Source organism: Chinchilla lanigera, unplaced genomic scaffold, assembly GCF_000276665.1.
Source record: "Chinchilla lanigera isolate Chin_1 unplaced genomic scaffold, ChiLan1.0 scaffold00050, whole genome shotgun sequence".
Classification (NCBI taxonomy): domain Eukaryota; kingdom Metazoa; phylum Chordata; class Mammalia; order Rodentia; family Chinchillidae; genus Chinchilla; species Chinchilla lanigera.
Window position 1 is genome coordinate 14,769,893 of NW_004955451.1, and position 15,022 is coordinate 14,784,914.

The 15,022-nt window shown below is 47.7% G+C and overlaps 1 protein-coding gene across 2 annotated transcripts; it reads left to right on the forward strand.

Annotated features, from left to right (window-relative positions):
- Window positions 1-13,321, forward strand: Msl1 (male-specific lethal 1 homolog (Drosophila); the record flags this gene model as incomplete). Of its 2 annotated transcripts, XM_005394348.2 has the most annotated exon segments (9): window positions 1-193; window positions 2,862-3,085; window positions 4,276-4,658; window positions 6,539-6,586; window positions 7,039-7,103; window positions 9,360-9,427; window positions 9,801-9,925; window positions 10,088-10,160; window positions 10,857-13,321. In XM_005394348.2, coding segments are annotated over 8 exon segments (1,056 nt in total). In that variant the 3' UTR covers window positions 10,948-13,321.
- Window positions 13,322-15,022: the final 1,701 nt, after the last annotated feature.

The window sequence follows — 15,022 nt, forward strand, 5'->3', positions numbered from 1 at the left end:
GGCAGCCGGCGAGGCCCGATGGAAGGGGGTGCGGAAGAGCCCTCTCGGGGGCGGCGGCGGCTCGGGGGCCTCCAGCCAGGCCGCCTGCCTCAAGCAGATCCTGCTGCTGCAGTTGGATCTCATCGAGCAGCAGCAGCAGCAGCTGCAGGCCAAGGAGAAGGAGATCGAGGAGCTCAAGTCCGAGCGGGACACGGTACGCGAGGGGTTAAGCGGCGTGCGGGCCGCCGGCGCTGTGCGCATGCTCGGGGAGGGGGCGCCTGGGAGGCCGGGGTCCCTGCGGGTAGGGCTGGGGGCGGCCACCCGCGCAGGAGCGGTGTCCTTGGTGCTGGGCCCTCGGCAGCCGAGTCACAGACTCGCTGGATCCGAGGGAAGGGTTAAAGGGCAGCCGCGGGAGTGGCGGGGGGAAACCTATTCGGGCGCCCAAAGGGTTAATTTAAAACGACAGCCCCAGACTTGTGGGAAAGACGTTTAGAGTTGGGACCGAGCTGATTTGTGAGGTGTTAGCAAGGAAGGAGTGGCGTGCAGCTGTATGGGACGCGTGGAAGGGGTTAAATTAAAGCGCTCTGGCGTTGGAAGTGCCCTGGGAGGGGAGGGACAGGTAGCTGCCGGCCTGCTGCAGCATCTCTAGACAGGGAGGGGCTCGGCCTCGGAGGGGGCAGAGGGGAGAGGTGACTTTCTGTGGAGTCCTGTTTCATCTTTCATAATGCTGTTACCCAATTAGCTTCTTTGATTTTGGAGTTTGTCATAGGGACCTGGGTTCCAAACACGACCCACCAGGCAGGTGCCTAGTATAAGCGTGGTATTTGCAACTGGAAAATTTTCAGACATCAGGGCAAACTAAGCTCGTCCCATGCACCAAGTAGCACCCATTCCTGTTTTAGAACCTCAGTGTAGGCCGTTTAGGATTTCTTTGTATTTGTCAGGAGCATGACTACCCTGGCTTGTTCCTACTGCGGCAGGAGTCAGGGCACCTCTGCACTAGATGTACTGCTTGGGAAACTGGGCAGTGGGGTGTTCCCTGCTAGCCACCTTTCAGCTGCCTAAAAATAAACATGGTTTCTGCAATTGTCCTCTTCGAGCTGCAGCAGCCTCTGTCCCTGTCTTTCTGTCTGTCAGTCTCCCTCAGCTTCTGTGTGTGTGTATGTGTGTGTGTATGTGTGCCTGCGTGTCTGCCTGTCTGTGTTTGTCTCCCTCTCTCTGTGTTTCTGTCTCTGTCTCTGTCTCTCTCTCTCTCTGCGCCAAGGGCTGAGCGAGGGAGCAGAGGGCTATTCATTTTGTTTGCCTTCCAAATGAATCACGAATCGCACCAGGCAGCTGTCTTATTGGAGAGTGCGTTCTGCAAGGTGGAGCGGGAGATGGGCAGCTCTCATTAAAAACCCCCGCGGTGCTGATGTGTGGAAGTTACTCAACATGGAGGTGGCACTGCTCAGCCACTGTACCGCAGTCTAGGGGTGCGATGGTACTGTAATTGCAACACATCATCTCCTTACATGGGCAGGGGGCGGGAAGAGGAGGGCCAGTGAGGGAGAAGGGATCCGGGAAATGTCACCCACAACCAGTGGTTAAGTAATGCCAAGGCTGCGAATCAAAACAGATAGGAAGGGATGGGATGGGAGCCTGGCGGAGAAGGGGTTTTCCCTGCTGGTGGTGGAGGTGCTGCTGAGCCCTTTGCAGGCTTCCCTGAGCAGGGGCCGTGGGGTGAGGTAAGGATAGCAGCAGTTTGAACTTGGCAGTGAGGGCCTCTGCTCTGTATTGCAGTGTGAGCGAGGCCGAAGCTTGTTTCTTTTATTCCTGTGGTGGTTTGGCCTCTGCTGAAATCCATGCAGTGGATGACAACAGCTCTGCCTTCATGCAGACAAAACCCTTGTAGTAGGGTGGTGCAGGTAGCACCTTTTCTCAAAACTGAGTTAATGTAAAGTTTTTAGTGGCAGTAGACTTCCATTTTGGCTGAGTATGTAGTACTTTTTAATTAGAATGAAAGACATTTGGTTTTAAGCAGTACTTAGATAAGTAGCTCTATCTTTTTCTCCATACTTCAAATGTAAGGCAGTGTGTATAGGTCATGTCTGTGGGCTGTATATTGTGGATGTCTGTTCTCATCTTTTGACGTGGAGTGTTTATTGCCTTAGAAGTGCTCCTTGCCCTGTACAAACATACCTCTTTCAGGTAACTCTGGTGACACTGTGTGAGCTTGTGGTCCCCTTGTAGAGCACTGTTTGGATGTTGCCACTGTGTACAGAGATTGGGGGTGGAAGTAGAGGGCAGGATTTAGACAGTCCTAGGACCTCTTTAAGAGGAGATAGGGCTGGGGGTGTAGCACAGAGGGCTTTGCTTAGTGTATGTGAGGCCCAGAATTCTAGCTCCAGCATCACCAAAAAATAAAAAAGTGAAGAACACATGTAAGGTTAAATCTGGAAATTCCCAGCCTGACTATGAGCTACTTGAACAGCAGCAGCAGAGACAAGACCATGGCAGTAAGACCCGCTTTGGCCCCTCCCAGTGGAGCAGGTCTGCTTTCAGAAGAGTGAACTGCACATTCCCCTCAGCCTCCTCCCATCTTGGTTAGCCCCTGAAATTAAGCTCTGTGCCTTGTCTTCCCTATTGTGCATCAGGAAAACCATTCAGATTAATGTCTGACGACTAAAAATAAATTGAACAGGGCTGGGGGTATACCAGGGACGCGTAGCACTCCCCCAGCCTGCGCAGGGTCCTGGCTTTGATCCCTGGCACCGGGGAGAAAAAAGAATTGCATTGATAGGGGCCACAGAAAGATGCTGGAGACCATGTTGTCCCTAAGAGAGCTAAACGGCTGTGTTTAATTTTTTTGTGTTAAGTCTGCATTTTGCCACTCTCTCTTTTAGCTCCTTGCTCGGATTGAACGTATGGAAAGACGGATGCAGCTGGTAAAGAAGGATAACGAGAAAGAAAGGCACAAGCTGTTTCAGGGCTATGAGACTGAAGAGAGAGAGGAAACAGAGCTCTCTGAGAAAATTAAACTGGAGTGCCAGCCAGAGCTCTCCGAGACGTCCCAGCCTCTGGCTCCCAAGCCTTTCTCATGTGGGCGGAGTGGAAAGGGACACAAAAGGTGTGCCGATAACGCGGTTGTGCTGTGTGGACGTGAGGAGGACCCTTGTTACCACAGACCAGGGCTAGGGGATTGAGGCTTATGGATTGGTTTTATAGCAACCACAGCCTAAAATTACGTAGTTTTCTGTGCTGAGAAACTGTCTTGAAACACCCTTGCAGCCTGTGAAAAAGCCCGTAGGAGCCTGCGGTCCAGTACTCGTTACAGAGGGCAGAGTACACCAGGAAGAACGGGCAACGGATGCAACGCCTGTGTTTTCTTCAAACTGTAGAGTAGCTCAGGTTAGGCACCGGAAGACACAGGAAAGTAACATGTAACTGTCCTCAGACGCAAGAAATCAGACTGTAAGGATAAGTGAAACTTTAGAAAAGTCAGAATTCAATGCCCTAAAGTACGTAGGCATGGAACACTGATAAGAACCGTGCTTTGCAAGTCCTCAGTAGTAAAGAGTATTCAGAGTTGGTGCCCTGGACGTGAAGGAGATGGTCTTGCAGTACAGAACTGAGGCTGTCAAAGGGGTGAGAAATAGGGACAGGAGAGTGAGCTGGCGGGCAGCAAGAAAAAACTAGGGATTATAATGAACATGCTCCAGAGTTGGGGGTAAGAGGCCAGTTTCTGGTTTTCAGGGATAAAGTCGGTGCCACAGAGTAGGACTTCGAGTAAATTAAGGCCTAAGAACTCTGAATATGAAGGACTTTGAATTAAGAAATTGAGGACTTTGAGTAAATTAGAAGCGTTTCTTAATCTAGTTGGTAACAGGGTATTATTAGAGAGTATTAAGCACTGAAACGTACTGTTCAGCAGTTGTTTACTCCTGGCTGTGGTGGCACGTGCCTGTCATCCTGGCACTCTGGAAGGCTGAGGCAGGAGGATCACAAGTTCAACCCAAGTCCGGGCAATTTAGCAAGACCTTGTCTCAAAAGTGTTTCAAAAAGGGCTGGGGATGTAGCTCAGTGCCAAGGTTCTAGATTCGATCTCCACTACCACAGTTTACTGAAGGCCTGTTCGGTATGCTTGAACTGCAAGGCTGCTTCTGCTCACGGCTTCCACATGAGTATCAGAGAATCAGGTGCCTTGAGTACTGGTCATTTTTGGGGCAAGGGAACGAACTAGTGATCTTGCCCCAGAATGTATTCAGATTAGATTTCACTCACGAATCAATTTTATAACATTTTCTTCCCATCTAATAGGAAAACCCCATTCGGAAATACAGAAAGAAAGACTCCTGTTAAAAAGCTGGCTCCTGAATTTTCAAAAGTCAAAACAAAAACTCCTAAGCACTCACCCGTTAAAGAGGAACCCTGTGGTTCCTTATCCGAAACTGTCTGTAGACGTGAACTGAGGAGCCAAGAAACCCCAGAAAAGCCCCGGTCTTCAGTGGACACCCCGCCGAGACTCTCCACGCCCCAGAAGGGACCCAGCGCCCATCCCAAGGAGAAAGCCTTCCCCAGCGAGACCGAAGATCTGCCATACCTTTCCACCACAGAAATGTACTTGTGTCGTTGGCACCAGCCTCCCCCGTCACCGTTACCGTTACGGGAACCCTCTCCAAAGAAGGAGGAGACTGTAGCAAGTAAGGCATAGAGAACACTTGCTCTTATACCCTAGTGGTGGAGGTCAAGCTAACAAGTGAAAATGCCTTTGGCATTTTTTAAAAAGTGCAATCAATAAAGCAGAGTTCTGTCAAGAACGCGTAAGTTAACAGCCAGAGACAGACACTGTGCAGGCATTGCAAATAGATGGAATCACAGCAAAGTGTGCTCAATGTATTTGCCTGCTTACAACCTGGGAGATGTGTTTGCCAGTAAGTTGCTCGTCACAAGAGCACCAGACTCGGGTGTGTTCTCCGGCAACTTGCATGCCCTCTGAAAGAAGGGTTTTCTGTGCTGGGGATGCATAGAACTCACACTGTGCCGTGCACGACTGTTCCGCGCTTGATACTGTGTGAAACCTGGGAGGGCGGTCTTTGGGGCTCTCAGAGGCCAGTGGGCATTTTCGGTTGGGGATCCAGCTTGGGGTGGGGCGTTTTCACCTGGGCCTCCACTTTCCACTATATAAACATTCATCTGTATCTCTGTGTCCCGGTCTGGGGGCAGGAGGAATCTGCCAAAGACCGACAGTCTTACTCTATCTCCTCTACTTCACAAAGGTTCTAAAATGTGAAGAGTTTACTTGGATTGCAGTAGCCCATTCATTGTTCATATATTTAAATAAAATGGTCTACAAACTATTTTTCAAACAATAAGGACTACCTTGGGATATCTGAGCCGCTTGGGGAGGGCGTGGGGGGTGGGACGTTGGTCTTCATTCCCTTTTGTTTTGTTTTGTTTTTCTTCATGGCTCCCACACAGAGATCCTCCTTTATCTCCTACATCAGCCAGTAACTGGACTGTGTCTGCAGTGGTGTCCTGGTAGTCTGTGACAGTCACTCGGGCTGCTCTGGGGTGGTGGCGGGAAGCCTTCTTGGATAGGGCCTCAGGCTGGAGTGCCTTGGCCTAGCAGGGATGGGGATGGGAATCCATTCCAGTGAGATGAGCGCATTCTCCAGGCTTTGTTTGGTTGTGCTGGCGACAAAATTCAGTGGGAAGCTAGATGAATTATCTAACGGTCGGTAGGCCTCACACAAGCCCATGATAGCGCAGGACCCTGAAGTAGATGCTGATCTTTTTGTTGGTTCAGTCAGTTGAACAGGTTCATTCTTAAGGATTAACTCTTGCTGCTGTGGCAATGCTGTGTAACGACTTAAGAGAAACCATGAAGCAACTTCCCATCCGGAGTGGGGAAATGGCTTGGTCCGGAGCTCTTCTGTGTGACTGGCTCTTTCTGAAAACCCTGTCCGCCCTAGTCAGGCAAATTGCCGACCCTTCCGAGATTGCGGGCGTAACTCTGTGAGGGCGTGTGACCGGGGCGAGCCCGATCCCTTGCGGAGTCTGAGTTACCCGTGTCCGTGTGGGAGCCCCTACTCTTGAAGTCCTGTCTCAAGAGGAAGTCGATGGCTTGTTCTAAGGAAGCCCCAGTCTCGGTGCGTGTTGTTCAGGCTGGACCAGCAAGGCGTAGTTTGTTTGGAGGGAGGAGGGGGTGTTGAAGAAGACTACATATGTAAGTTTTGAGAACACTGATCTTTTATTTGAAAAATAGGGTCAACTTTTACTCACCTGCCATGTTCTGAGTTTAAGGTTTGATATCCTTGGCCATCAACTGTTGCAGGGAAACCACCCTAAATAATGAAGAAAAGAAGTCGTCTCAGTGTAAAAAAAAAGTGGTGGGCTTATTTTCTTTTCTTTTGTCTGTTGTTCCCTCTTCCCCTCCCCCAGAGAGAAATTCTCAAAAGAACAACTCAAAAACCAAAATGGCTTCCTACTGAGAACTTCAGTGATGATCCTTTCCTCCACTTTGGGTATGGGCTTTTTTTCTTTTTACACTGAGATGATTCTTCTTTCCTGCATTATTCAGGGTGTCTGATGCCATCAAGTGTTGCAGGAGAAACTTCAGTCTTGGCTGGTGAGTAGAATAGGATTTGTGCTGGCTGGGCCTGGGCGGGGGCGGGGGGACGGTGGATGGTTGGGAGCCACGGTCCCCATCTGTTAGATGTGGGAGAGTGAGGTTCCGTGGCGTTTATCGATTCCACTCCCATAGACCAAAATGACGACAATTTCAGTTGTTTTTCAGGAACCGCAGTAGCGTCCGTTATAGGAATGGTCAGGTATTGGCTTAGGGTGTTTTGTGATCCTGAGTTGGGCAGACGGCAATGCATTTTAGGTTCTTTATACCATAGCAAGGACACTGAGTATGGCTTCAGGCAAGGCCATAGAATGGATTCCTATCACTTGGTAACTTTGTCGTGTTGGGGAGTGACCTCTTGTCCTAGGGAGTAGCTGGAGGGTCGTGTGATGTTGGATTTAAGGGTGGTTCCACCCCTCCTCTCTTTCTTTTTCTTTCTTTTTTTCTTTCAGTTCCTTCTTGGAGGGACCACTCAGTAGAACCTCTAAGGGACCCAAATCCTTCAGACCTTTTGGAGGTAAGAACCCAGGAGCTGTCACGAGGAGTAAGAAGTTGAACAGAGAGAATATGGGGGTGTCCAGTCTGGAGGTGGTAGTGCACCCTTATAGTCCCAACTACTTGGCAACAAGATTGCTTGAGTCCAGGAGTTCAAGGCCAATTTGGGCAATAATAGGGAAACCCTGTCTCAAAAAAGATGAGGTGGACCGGGCGTGGTGGCGCATGCCTGTAATCCCAGCACTTGGGAGGCTGAGGCAGGAGGATTGTTGCGAGTTTGAGGCCAGCCTGGGCTACAAAGTGAGCTCAAGGCCAGCCTGAACTGCACAGAGAGACCCTGTCTCAAAAAGACCAAAAAAAAAAAAAAAAAAGAGGTGTATCTTGGCTATGTATAGAGGATTAAATAGCACTTTAAGGCATTTGAGGGATTATATACTCTATTTTCTTCATTTAATCCAAGATGTGATTAAAAAATACTGGTGAAGCCAGCTGTGGTGGTGCACGCTTCTAATCCCAGCACTCAGGAGGCTGAGTCAGGAGGAGCATTGCAACTTTGAGGCCAGCCTGGACTACAAACTGAGTTGAAGGCCAACCTGAACTTCATAAGGAGACTCTGTCTCAAAAAACAAACAAAAGGGGCTGGGAATTTAGCTCAGCCGCACAGCGCCTGCCTGGCAAGCGCAAGGTCGTGAGTTCGATTCCCAGTACCAGAAAAAAACAAAAAAAATAAAAAAACAAACAAAAAATTTATGACAGTAAAAGGCGCATTTCCATTAATCTCCCTTAAAATATTCTTCCTTCCTTCAAACACACTTGTCCCATCACTCTTCCCACTTTCTGCAGCAGTCCTGGAAGTCATCTTTCGTGAGTGTCTTTAGTTGGGCTGGGATGGCTGCCTCAGTGTCCTGTATAGATTCAAAACATTTACATTTCATGGTCATTTTGACTTTGGGGAAGAGCCCGAAGTCATCCACTACTGGATCTGGTGAATGAGTTGGGTTTTTGTTGTTGTTCTGGGGTCACAGGAGTGCGCCACCATACCTGGTTTAAATTGGAAGTTTTTACAATCTTCCCTTTTATTGAATGGCACCTGGCAGCAACATTCACCATATTTTTGATCACACATTGTACATAAAAAAATTGAGACCCAGAGTAATTAATTGATTATCAGAAACAAATAGCTAGATAGTGTTCAAAACAAAAGTGGATTTCATGCTAAGTAAAAAATGTAGTGTATACTATTCAGCAACAAAAATTTTGTATGTTACGCTCATTTGACTTTAAAAAGTTTTGTTTATTCTTCCCAGAACTAGGGATCAAACCCAGGGGTACTGTATCACTGAATTATATCTCTGGCCCTTATATCATTTTATTTTATTTACTTATTCATTTTTGATTAGTATGTATTTTTTTTTTTTTTTTTTTTTTTTTGGGTACTGGGAGTCAAACTCAGGACATTGTGCTTGCCAAGCAGGTACTTAGCCACTGAGCTACATCCCGAGCCCCCTATTTATTTATTTTTGAGACAGGGTCTTGCCATGTAGTTCAGGCTGGCCTTGAACTCACTGTGTGACCCAGGCTGGCCCTGAACTCACAGTGATCCTCCTACCTCTGCCAGCTGAGTGCTGGTGTACACCACCATATGCAGCATTATTTTTTATTTTGAGACAAGGTCTGGCTGAGTTGCCCAGACTGGCCTTGAACCTGTGATCATCCTGTCTTAGCCTCCTGACTTCGTCAGCTGGGTTTACAGTTATGTGCCACTACACCTGTTCTTTTTGCTTGTTTGTTTTTGTCTTTTTGAGACAGGGTCTCACTCTGCAGTTCAGGCTGGCCTTGAGCTCACTTTGTAGCCCAGGCTGGTCTCAAACTGGCAACAATCCTCCTGCCTCAGCCTCCCGAGTGCTGGGACTACAGGCGTGCGCCACCATGCCCGGTTACCACACCTGGTTTTAAAATTTGATATTTTGAATTTAGATCCTTGTAAAGTATGGAGGTGGAAAGGGCTTCTGGCAATCTGAGGGGTGTTTCAGTTTGATGTGACTTTTACCTTGGAAAGTTACAAGAATGATTTTGAAATTCGAGAACCTCAAAGGCTGCGGGTGTGAAGGCTCCTTCGTTGCATTGATTCTGTTACAGGGAGGTTCACAGGATTCCCACAGAGCTGACAGACTCGGATAGAACCTAAAAGTGAAGGACTTTATGTCCCCAGAAGTTTGAAGTTAGTGTGTGCATGTAACATGGTGATGAACGGCTTCTCTCCCCTGTTCCTCCACAGAACCTGGATGATAGTGTGTTCTCGAAGCGGCACGCAAAACTAGAGCTGGATGAGAAGAGAAGGAAAAGGTAAGGCCAGAGCTGTCCTTGCTGGGACCTGAGCCCTGGACCCCATCTCCCTCTCAGGCTGTGCGGGGCCCCGGCCTCTTAAGGGCTTCCATTCCTGGCGTCCCAGTTGGCTCCTTGGCAGTGGTGGTCGCAGCTGAACGCGTATGGCTGCTTTTTCTCCATGTGTGCCCGCCCTCACGTGCACTGTGGGCCACCAGCCTGTCTGGGCCTCACAAGCTCCGGCCTCACCGTGCAGTCTGTTCCCCAACCCCATCTAGAGCTGTCTGCAGGCTTCCTGCTAGCCACTAGGTTTGCGGGGCTTTCTTTTATAGCGCAGGTTTTGGGTAAGCAATACTGTTAGGTTTATTTGTTTTGTCTGTCTGGTTTTTCCCAGGTGGGATATTCAGAGGATCAGGGAACAAAGAATTTTACAACGACTACAGCTCAGAATGTATAAAAAGAAAGGAATTCAGGAATCTGAGCCTGAGGTTACCTCATTTTTCCCTGAGCCAGATGATGGTAAGTTTTGCTGTCTAAAAAAGCAGGTTTTTCAAAGAAAAAAAGGGCATAAGGTTCCTGGGTGCTGCTTGTGCATAGGCAGATTGTACTTTGGAGCTGGTGTAGTTGCTAGACATATGTCATCTGTGGCACTAATCTGGTCCCATTTGGCTTTCTCCATAGTTGAAAGTTTGATGATTACCCCCTTCTTGCCTGTTGTAGCATTTGGACGACCATTGCCAAAATTAACTCCCCGGTAAGTACAAAAGTTCCTTCCTCCCTCTCAGATAACCTGCATTTCACTCAAAGTAGAACCAGGCGGTTTAAGGGTAATCGTGATTGTTTGTTTGTTTGGTATTGGGGACTAAACCTAGGGGCACCCTACACTGAGCTATTTTGAGGCAGAATCTCACTGTGTAGTTCAGGCTGGCCTTGAGCTCACTTTGTAGTCCAGGCTGGCCTCGAACTCACAGCTGCCTCAACCTCCTGAGTGCTGGGATTACAGGTATGTGCCACCACGCCTGGCCTTCAATCATTTTTGTTTTTATTTTGAGACAGAGTCTTGCTGAGTTGCCTAGGCTGACTTTGAACTTGGAATTCTCCTGCCTCAGCCTCCAAAGTAGCTGGGATTACAAGCATGTGGCACCACGCCCAGCTTGCCATGATTCTTTGATAAAAGTGAAGGTATATGGGCAATAGCTTTTACAGTGATAAGATGCCTAAGCCCAGGGTTAGGATGCTTTTTGGAAAAAAAAAAAAGGATGCTTTTTGAGTGTGAGGTAGATTGTTCCATCACCTCAGTGATACATTGACTGTTGCTATGGCTTTGAGGCAGGAAGGACAGCCCTTAGTTGAAACACAGGAGTCAGGGCCACAAGTGGGAGGGGCATATTTTCTTTGGAGTTAATCTCATTCTAGTCACGCAAGTTGATTTCTCCTCCCTTTTTATCAGGAATTTTGAGCTGCCCTGGTTGGATGAGCGAAGCCGATGCAGGCTGGAGATCCAGAAGAAGCAAACCCCTCACCGGACGTGTAGGAAATAGCTGTGCCGCAAGAACCCTCAGATAGTTGTAGCATGCCATTCCCAGAGGGTGGCAGAGACCTGTATGTGTGACCTGTGTGCTCACGTATGTTACCGTTTGCTGACAGTGCCCTCCCGCACGTCTTGGTTTGTTTTGTTCTCACAAAAACTCTTTCATTGGGCTAACTGTGAATTATGGAGGGGGATTGGGATTTCTTTTCCCTTTCAGGGGAAGTGAGCTCTCAAGCTAAATCTGACGGATGGCAGGTTTGGAAGTTTCAGGGTGTGCATCTATGCATTTGCCTGTATCGAAGGGGTACCAGAGTGTCCTTCCTGAGACACAGGAGCTGTGGCTGCCTGGCACTCTGCTCGCTCCGGGTAATTGGGGTGTAGTGGTTTTTACCCTAAAATAAAACAGAAAATCTCACCATGAGCGTTAGGACCAGATGAAGAATAAGGAGTGAAGTGATGAGCAAGTCATCTTCTCAGAACAGGAAAGACATCCAAGGTTGGGTAGGCAAATATCTAAAAAGAGAGCTTTCTCTTAAAGCTGTTCCTCGGCCTAGTCAAGTGGGGAAAGGTGTTGATTGTTTTCTTAGTTAATAGGTAACTGACGTTCTTCCCCGACTCCTTGGAAAATAAAATCTCTGGAAAAGAAAAGGGGGATGTTAGTTTGAGGCAGTCTGCAGCCCCAAACAGATGCAGTTGTCCTTTGGGGATGGCGTGCCAGGCCCGTCCGGATGTCCTTGTCACATCACTTCTCGAGTGTCCCTTAGTTGGGGTTTGTCTCGTGGCTGGGCTCTTGGTGGTAGGGTGAGGTTTGGGCGGGGTGGGCCGAGAGTGAAGAAACGCGTGCTTCCTTTGGCTGGCAGATGTCTACATCTTGAAACAAACAGCTGTACCTAAGGAGCTTCTCCATTCACTTTGTAAAAATAGATTTGTATGTGTATCATCCTGGTCTCCCTCCCTTGCCTGTTTTGTTTAAAAAAAAAAAAAGAAAGAAAAAAATTTCAGGACAGCACTCCCAGGCCATTCTGGTCTCAGTGTAAGATCCCGGTTAACTATCTGGAAGGAAAATAGAGCCAAGACCTCTGGTCTTAACTATATAGGAATTGCCTTTCATTAGTTTTCAGGACTATTGTGTGAAAACAAGTAGGGGTCTAATCTCCTAGAAGGTAGGGGCTTTTATCCTTGAAGAGAAGATGTCCCCAGATTATTAGCACTTTTAGAGGAGAAGCCAAGGTATGTAGGGTGTGCGGCCGGCCCATTGGTGGAGCGTGAGAGAATGGGTTACCATTGTGGGAAGAGAAGAAAAGTTCCTCAGGGGCCTCCCACTGCTAAAGCTTTTTGTGAGATGTTGATCTGTGCTCCCTGGGTTTGACTTTGAAAGGAATTACTGCGGCAGCACGTGTAGTATTCTTGGATGATCTTGCTGCTCTTATTTCTCCTTTGTGTGTGCGTGTGTGTGAGCGTGTGTGAGTGTGGCTGTGGGTTTTCATTTGTAACTCCATCTGCTTAGGAGAGGGGGCTCTCTGTAAAGGAAAGTGCTGTAAGCTTCGTTGCAGCAAGGACATAGAAATAGGACTTATTCCACTAGGGGCTCTCATCTCACACCTTGAGGACAAGATTTCTAGAAAAACTGGGCCAGGTTTTCTTTGTTCTCCATTATTTTAACGTGACAAGCTGTTTCGTGTTCCTACGCTGACCTACGTTATGTTCCTTTATAACGTGCCCAAAAAAGAAGAACCCCAATCAGTGTCTCTTTATGATCTGCTGTTTCTCCTCGATTTCAGCCTTTGTCAAGTTCCTAATTTTGGGTATGGTTAGCAAATTTTCATGTTTTTGCCCTACACAAGGGACTCCTCAGACACTGAACTTAATTTAGACTGAGAGGAATCCATGAGGTGCTATCTGGCCAGACTTAAGTGGATTCTTTTTTCCTCCGTTCTCCTTTCCCTGAGGACCTCTTATGTTATTGTCCCGCTTCTAGATCAGTTCTCCTTTGATTCGGGTATGTTGTGGTTTCTTGAGAAGGAGGTTGGAGCGAAGTTCCAAGAGTTGAAATTACAGTGTGTTAGAGCGTGGGGGGAAAATTAATCTTATTTTTCCCTACATGGGATATAACACTGTGAAATTCAATCTTCAACTGAAGGCCCTGCAGTTCTCCTAAAACATAGTTCTTTGTTTCTTTCTTTAACAAAGTTTAAGCTAGTGTTAATAAATTAAAGAGAAATTGCTTGTCTGTCCACTTCAGCTTTGTTTTATGCCCATTTCATATTGTTGTCTGTGTTGTAATTCATACTTTTGATACCATTTCTGATGTGTAAAATTGGTTGTCTTGTAAATATCTTATAAAGAGTTCAATTGTAAATAAACTATTGTGGCTGTTAATTTTTGAACTTCTGCTTCAATTTATTAATTTGTTGGGAAACACTAAATAATTCTGCCTAAATACTTGAAAGATTGGAAGAAAACTATTTCAGTAACAAAATAGCACATTATTCCCCCTTTGTACAAGGTACACATTTTGTGTCTGAGTGCTATATATGTTTCACCCCTCTTTGTCCAGAGTGCTTCCTCACACATAATTGGCAACTTTATTTTATTTTTGTCTTTTTGAGACAGGCTCTCGCTAGGCAGTTCAGACTGTCCTTGAGCTCACTTTGTAGCCCAGGCTGGTCTTGAACTCGCAAGGATCCTCCTGCCTCAGGCTCCTGAGTGCTGGGATTACAGGTGTGTGCCACCACACCCCACACTTCTTGTAATTTGAACCCATTTGTTCATGCTTTTGCCTTCCAGGGTGATGAAAAAAGATTGATCCCTTCTTTTGCTCAAGTTCTGACAGTTAGGATGACTGTGGCAATACCTAAGGCCTCAGTTCATCTAGAGATCTTGAGAAAGATCTGGATGAAGATCTCAGTTGTTCCTCAAAAGAAAGGATTCTGAATTTTCACTTGCCTTTGGCTGACAGAACAGTTTATCCATGTCCGTTCAGAAGCTGGACTTGGACAAAAGGACTGAAGGACAGAGTGGCTGACTGTCCCTTTCTTTATTTAGACATTAAGCTTGGCAGCTGTATTGGCACCAATCGATTGGACTCTCCAGATTGTTTTCAGCACTTCCTAAATCGTCCGCTATTTTGAACTCCGTTGGTTTTTAGAGCCGGAGTTAAAAAGCTGTTACATTCAGCCACCTGTCTGACCAGCTGAGATTGTTTGAATCCTGATTCAGTCTCTGAAGGCATTCGTAATTCCTTCCAAATTGTCTACAAATTTGATAAACAGGATCCTTAACCATACCATTTATAAAAATACAAGCATGGAATTCTGGGCAGTATCACTGACTTTTATCTGACATTATTAATGTGCTCTCAGTAGGTGCACAAATAACTTGGCTCATGTGTCTTCTATGTCCCTGTTATGGTCCAAAGACAATACACTTTCTTTTACTGTTGCCAGATCCCTTGCCATAATCAAAGCATGTCTGTCTGGTACCCCATACCAAGGGTCAAGATTTTGGACCAAAGACCGGTTTCTACTGATCATCTCTTTAAAGTGGTTCTAATATCTCGGTAAAAGTAGCATCATACCAGCCTGCACTCTAGGAGAGGTGCTGGCTGGGGTCGGACGACACAGGAGGCGGGGAGAGGAAAGAGTAGGACACGCTGCAGCAGCGGGTGCGCTGTCTTCACTGCGGACAACTGCTTCTTCACTCTGGCTGGCGTGGCAAATCTGACGCAGCACTGTGGCTTTGGGGGTTCACCTTGATGTAGGATTTTGTCAAGCAGATGAATTCATAAAATGCTTTGCCTCAAACGTAGGGGGAAACAAGAAATAGAAACAGCTCCCGTGTTTCACTGGCGCTGGGACAAGAGTGCCCCCAGGAAAGCCCAAGATGGCCGGGCCAAGGACGCAAGGAGGCTGCGGGAGGCCGGCTTCTGCGGCCCCGCGCCTGCCCCGGGAAGTCAGCAGCCGCGCCACGCCCCTGACGTCACTAATACGCCACCCCGCTCGCCCGACAACGTGCCGCAGGACGCAGCCCCGCCCCTCAAAAGCGGGGAGGGTGTGAACCGGCGCAGCCCGCGAGGCATGCCGGGA